General features: G+C 45.6%; 2 protein-coding genes across 2 annotated transcripts; one reads left to right on the top strand and one right to left on the bottom strand.

The window, feature by feature from the left end:
- Nucleotides 1-3566: 3566 nt before the first annotated feature.
- Nucleotides 3567-5363, top strand: LOC135805465 (uncharacterized). The gene has a single exon (XM_065319501.1). The coding sequence runs from the start codon at nt 3924-3926 to the stop codon at nt 4749-4751; it is 828 nt and encodes a 275-aa protein (XP_065175573.1). The 5' UTR covers nt 3567-3923; the 3' UTR covers nt 4752-5363.
- Nucleotides 5364-6412: 1049 nt separating this feature from the next.
- Nucleotides 6413-6727, bottom strand: LOC135807289 (activated RNA polymerase II transcriptional coactivator p15-like). Its single transcript, XM_065321232.1, has one exon. The coding sequence runs from the start codon at nt 6725-6727 to the stop codon at nt 6413-6415; it is 315 nt and encodes a 104-aa protein (XP_065177304.1).
- Between the last annotated feature and the right edge of the window lie 201 nt (nt 6728-6928).

Below are 6928 nucleotides of genomic sequence, written 5' to 3'. Positions count from 1 at the left end.
TCCTCAGCTCAGGGCTATGAACTGTGACCCTCCTCAGCTCAGGGCTATGAACTGTGACCCTCCTCAGCTCAGGGCTATGAACTGTGACCCTCCTCAGCTCAGGGCTATGAACTGTGACCCTCCTCAGCTCAGGGCTATGGAGTTACCTGTACATGGTGTGAGTCGGGTACATTCAATTCGCTTCGCAAACCTAACTGGCACAAGATGCTCAGAAGAAGAAGCGAGGGCTGGCCCATTGCAAGCCCAGTAGCAAGCTTCCAATGAGTCTACATGTGCAATTTGCATGTCACTGTGATGCATGGTACTAAAATTCTAAATGAAGAATAAGGCCACATCTCCAAATCTGAATGTTGCCGGTGGATACGTACAATCTACATTCTTGGCAATGCCCTGATACTACAATGTAGACACCGACGTGGAAGGCCATGAGATACATGTACAATGTACAATGTACATGCATGTTGTCATCGCTCAGTCTCCGTGTTACACTTTCTCCCCTACTAGCAATGTCATCAGGTACTGTAAAACGGGTAATGTTTGCGACAATAAATGTTTGCGTTTTACAAATTGAGACTGGTTTGCGCTGTTTAATGTTTGCGAGTCGTTCTACAGTCGTTCTACACAGTCAAGTCAGTCCTTGCACTGAACTTTAAATGGCGCGAGTTTGCGTTGTTCAAAGTTTGCGATTCGGGGCCTCTCGCAAAATTCGCAAACATGTTTACGTCGCAATAGTTACCCGTTTTACAGTACTCAGTACTTATGAGGCCATGGTGAATTTGCTGGCACAAGTATAAAGGGCTGCTTGACTGACCCACAAACTCAGACTGGGATTATCCGACGACAGTGACCAAGTCTGTCAGTGTGTACATGTATCACTCAACCAGCTCAAGCTGCATCTGTGACTATATAGTAGGTGCTCAAATGTGTGCAGCGAGGTGTTTGGCCTTAGACTTACATGTACATGTACATGTAGATGTGAATGAGTATCGAATGTATGCAGTCATCATTCACCATAGCATTCTGACATACAATATTACATTGTAGACAAAGTGTCTGAAGTCCTTGCTGCAAATAGTGCTCAATACCCTAACAAGGGCAGAGCGTACTTCCGGCACAAGGCGGAACAACAGAGGCGAGAAAGCTTTTTGGTCTCTGTTGTTCTGCCTTGTGTCAAGATTACATTATATGTAGAGGGGACGGTTCGATACGGAACGGTTTGACAGCCAAATTTGTATGGACCCAAACCGATCATCAGTGTGGATTGTTCACTCGAAATATGTTTGTGGAAGGAAACTGGCATGTTGAAGTTTGCTCTGAAGCCAGAGTCAATCGAACTGAGTCACTCCCTTGTGTTGGCCCGTTGCCTCCAAGTTGCCCAATTTTTCGCTTCAAATCAGAGGTGGCTCCAAACCGGAAAGGTTTTAGAGTGCACGTCAAATTCATTCTGAGTTCTGAAATTAGGTAATAGATATCCTTAGCTAAAAAAACGCTAACGTAAACGCAAACCTTTCCGTACTTCAGATCGTTCAAGCTGACTTTTCCCTTAGCACAAAGTACATTATAGTTGAGACGAAGTAGTCGTGACAACCATGGCGATATGAATTTTCGTGAAGACAGGTGCGGGAAATTCAAAATTTTGAACCAGGGATTAGTTTGCTGTCGTTCCGAAAGAATACCTTGGCGAGGTCTTTTACTCTGGAATAGCAAAAGCACGGGGAAAATGAGTTTTCGCTGTTCCCAGGTCCTTGGAAACCCTTTCCTAAACGCAGCACCGAAGACTGTAAGGGTTCACCAGCTCGAGCACGTCTGGGAGAGGCCGATGAATTTCTTCCTCAGGAGTGCCGTGGAACTGGTCCTTTGTTTTCCAGATGGGATAGAGGGAGAAAGGCACGAAGCAGAAAACGCAGAAATTGTCAACTGAAAGGCAAAACTCGCCAAAAAAGCTAAATGTCACAAGAGGAAGCAATCTCGACTCTCGATCTCATCTCGATCTGCACGACGTGCTTTTTATCTCCCGCCAGTTACAAAACAATGCGAGTTTTTGCATTTTTTGCAGAATTTCCATAACGAACGTCGGCCCGTTATTTTGAGCTCTGTAACGTTTTTCCGTTATCCGATAACGTCTTTTGTCACGGCTGGGAGTGAGTACCGTAAAAATTAGCGTTATCGTACTTTTGCTAAGGATGTCTAATTGCTATCGCTCCACTGTGACGACGGCCAGTACAGAGTAACAATAACCCTTGTGTGTGCTTCCATTAGTTTTCATTGGTATAACTATAAGGTGCTTTATTGGCGAGAGGCGAGCGGCTGTTTACCTGCGACAAGAAGTTGATTTTTCGAAAGACGTAAAACTCAAGTCGCAGTGCGAAGCAACACGTCAAAAACTCATCTGCTTGGTATATCGCTTCTGGTCATCGCAGAGCTATGAAATTTTGGCTCGGAGGATAACACATTGTAGTCTGACTCTGACATATGTTTTCTAATCAAAATACCAAGAGAGAAAGTGAATATTGAGTCCGTTTCGGTTGGCAACCTATTTCCAATTTGAAACCGTCTCCTCTACATGTAATGATAAACTGGTGCCAGTTGGCAATATCAAAATCCATCACAAGGTTGACGTCTCCTCTCCACGACAACTGAAGATGTGTTCTCCCATGAGCCCCCCCCCCCCCCCCCCCACACACACACACGCACACCGCAACCCCCTCGCTCGCCGAATCTAGCCTCGCACATGTACTTGTAACCATGGTAACTAACTAACTTTCTAAGGCGTAAGTCTACTCACTCTATGAACGTAAACGCTGTGGCTGCTGTCGTGGCTGCTGTCGTCGCTGCTGGTGTTGTCGTCACAGTTCTCCTCGTGAGCACCGAGATTTCATCTCGCAGAGCAGTGGAGAGCAGGGACGGCGAGCAGTCAACCATTGCTTGCCGCGAGTCCAACTCTAGCCTAGCCCAAGTCTGACTTCGTCACGGTTGTTAGTTCACTTTGAATCCGAAAAGGCACGCTACTCCTGAAAAATTGTCCTCTGACTCTGTCGATTGCTAACGCGCAAGTACAGAACGGCCTTGTTTGAGACGAGGAGACGCACTGCTGGTGTGATGTACCCGTTGCTAACGTTATTACTAACTGAGTGATGACCTTGAATCCTTGAGTGTTGCAGTATTGGTCTCCAGTAAAGGATTTACATGTGGGCTATCATTCCGGAGAACCACAACTATCATTCTGATCATCTTCTGCATATTATATAAATGACAAGGCCCATTACCTGATTACGGCATTAGTTTCCAGATTGTGACTATCTCTGACTGACCACTAATGCCATAGTAATGGCACTATACTACTCTACTTTTGTAGCTCTAGTCTAGTTATTAGTCTGTACACATGGTAGATCTACAGTATAGTAGTCTGCTAAAATACACAGACTCATATACAGATTCTACCTCTACTACAGTGTTGACATGTTGGTGCTGCATAGCGCTGATTGATGGCGCTGTTTGCTACTATGGCAACGTAGATTTGAGTCCTGACATTCGTGAAAAATGGTGATGCACCCGGGCTAAAATATAATTCTCGGAGATGTCAGAAAAGAGATTGACAATTATTTCGATGTCACAGACTCGACGATCTCGGATGCTCAGGGAAATCACTTTCCCGGCCATCATTGCTCGTCTCCCAAGTCAGGAAGTTAGTTTCTGAGGCTAGCTGATGGTCAGGTCACATCCTGTAGGCGGCAGTGCATGCATAACGTGACACACTTCCGGCTAGTGAGCTAAGATTGTAATTATTTTTATATTCACTAGTATAGTCTATAATCTCTAGTGGGTGTACTGTTTGAGTGCGGCACAGTGGCATGCTGTAGATAGCCGCGTAGCAGTTATAAAGTGTGCCGCGTCATTTAAGAACAGGCTACATTGACGACGGAATGGGTTCCTTGCTGAGACACGCTGGAACAGTCACGTGCGCAGCTCTAGCTGCTGTAATCATTTGGCAAGCTCGGCATAGCCAGCCTGAAGTGCTAGTCAAGTTCAGAGCTGAGCAAGTGGAAGAGTATTGCAAGGCTGGTATCATTGGTACCGGTCGCCTGTTCAGCGATGAGGAAATGGCTGCAATCAGAGCCGGTCTGGACGAGCGAATAAGCGTTGCGACGAAAGACGGCAAGGTGCGTTCGGAAGACCTTCTAAACCTGCATTTCAACGACACGTGGCTGTTGGAGCTTGCATCGCACCCGCGTGTGCTGGACTTGGCATCACAGCTGCTGGACAGTGATGGAGTGCGCATATTTACCACTCGTATACTGAGCAAGCCGGCCCGTACCGGATATGCAGTGCCGTGGCATCAAGATTCTAACTACTGGCCGCTTAACCCGTTGCGGGTCACTTCACTGTGGCTGGCGGTGGACGATGCCGATGCTGGTAATGGTGCCATGCAGACCATTAACTTCACGGTCGCGCCCACGGCCCGCTCTGAAAACCTTCCCGTGGAACAAACGTCGAAGGAGGGAGGTGCTCACTTTGATCTGAACATTCGCCAGGATGCCATTGCACCGTACGAGGACCAGGCGGTGACGTTGGTACTGAAACGGGGCGAGGCGTCATTTCACGACGCCTGGCTGCCGCACAACTCACCACCGAACACGTCCAGCCGACGCAGGTGTGCGTGGATTGTGCGCTACACACCTGCATCCACTAAGCTGATTCCAGGCAAGCGCAAGCTCTTTGGTGACGATTACGAGATGCTCCTGGTACGCTAACCTACGGACGCGGAAAACTCAGTCTGACTTACTCTAACGCGAGCCTTGAAATTTTTGGGTACTTTAACGTTTGGATTGTGACGTATAATTCCAATTGATGTTTCGCTATACACATTCAGACCAGGTTATATTTGTGTACAATATGGAAGAAATTAACATTCACTGTTGAGCTGGAGCAGACAAAATACTGTATACTTGTTATGGAAGGTCATCTATAAATTTATGCTACTTGATATCTCCAATATTCAGGAAAACAACGGTGTTGATTTTAGGCACAGTTCGGAATTCTTTAAGATTTTATAATTTCGAGCCGACAAACCAGGATATTCTAGGATTGTTCGTGTAGGTACTAGGTGCTGTGCATGCTGCATTTTTAAAACTTACAAGATTAATTTTACTTTGGAGCGGTTTGAGGAGTTTGTGCATGCGCATTCTAATCTCAGTTTGAGAGTACACTACATTGCAGAACGGTCCGTATGGAACTCTTCTGCCGATTCACGCATCTACATGTTTTAACTTTTCAGATACACTAGAACATCAATTATTGTTCCCAGTGACCTGCTTTTTCCGTTGGACAGTTGAGTGATTACTTTTATCATTCTCTGGCTTGAATTTTGTTGTTGATGTTGTCATGACTGCACTGCAGGAGAATTGCACTGGCAAGAGTTGTTCTCTCGAGGTCAGGTGAAAAAGTTCACATTTTCTTTCACGACTCAGGCTGTGCTCCAAACCACGTTTATAGAAAATAATGCGCGTGTTACATGCCCGCATCCCTTTGAAGGGGAGTTTAATATACAACTATAATAATTATTATGTGCTTGCATTTTCATCACCAGGCTGGAAGGACTTAGGTTCCCGTTTTTCAAGCCCGGGGTACTTGGGAAAGTGGGCCTCCATGTCCTTCTGCTCGAGACCCACTGTGATCCTGGTCAAACAAATCTGGCAGTGCCGCTGCATACAGACTACATGTAAGCAGGGTGTATCCATGCCGGCGCAACACAACATACACATGCACCGATACGCCTTAGTTCCCACACTTGAGCCAAGTCGGAGATGAAGACCCCCCCCCCCTTCTTTTTAAACCATACACGCAATGCAAACATACTAGTGCGCATCCACACCTGACCTTCATAAAACACACACGTCGATTATGCAAAAGCACATTAGTGCGCCCCTGGAGCCATTAAACTTTCGGCAACACTTATCAGAAGCACAAGCCAGCACTCGAACACACAGTAAATTAACTACTGTAACGTTCAATACTAAAATACACACGAAGCAGACAATAAAATATTAGTGACTGTCAACGTCTGCACACTTTATCAGTTTATGATCAGACACATGCTCAGTCAAAAGAGGCATTTCCTTACAATCGTTAGTGGTAAGAAACAATGACAGTTTACACCGAAACGTGCCAGAACCTTTAGTGCTTGCTATTACATGGACTCAACTACTCATACCAATTGTCTTTCTACATAGCTGTCTCAACTATAGTATAGTGCCAATGGTTAATAATGGTAAAAAAGAGTAAAAAGGAGGGTGGTATAAAAAAAGATATTTTTTGAATGCAAGTCTGAGCGAAGTGAAATGAATTTGTACCTGCGCGAGTCATTTAGAGTCAAGCCGTGCCTGAAATTTTGGGACAAGTTGAAATTCTGCACTTATTTCTTCGCTGCCAGTTGCTCATCAACCTGTGGAATCAATGTTTTCAGTTTTTCCCACTGGTCCAGGGACAGCGAGATGCCTTTCCTTCCAGGTTTCATCTCACCATCTGCCTCATAGAACTCCCTGATGTCCACCAGGAGCTTGCCTCTGAATTCACTAATACTCAGTCGTCGCTTCCCTGATAGTTCGAAGAAATCGTTTTCGCTCTTGGTCTTCTTCTTTGCTGCTACCTTTTTCTTTGGCTCATCATCCAAGAACTCTTCGGAGTCAGAATCTTCCACAAACTGCTTCGACTTTCTTTTCGAAGCCATGGTATAATTCCTAGTTGGAGCCACTACTCGTATTTTTGTAACAGTAAGAAGCAAGCAGACACGGACGAAGAGGCAAATATTTAATTCCCAACACAATCTGAACTGCTGAATCTGAATCTGCAACTCAAAACCGTGATACAGTGTACAACATCTGGGTCCAAGACGACGATGACGACGATCCCTGTTCGCGTGTCGTTCCGC

This window comes from Sycon ciliatum, chromosome 1, assembly GCF_964019385.1.
Source record: "Sycon ciliatum chromosome 1, ocSycCili1.1, whole genome shotgun sequence".
Classification (NCBI taxonomy): domain Eukaryota; kingdom Metazoa; phylum Porifera; class Calcarea; order Leucosolenida; family Sycettidae; genus Sycon; species Sycon ciliatum.
The sequence above is the reverse complement of the archived record's forward strand: the minus strand, read 5'-3'. Positions and strand labels throughout refer to the sequence as shown.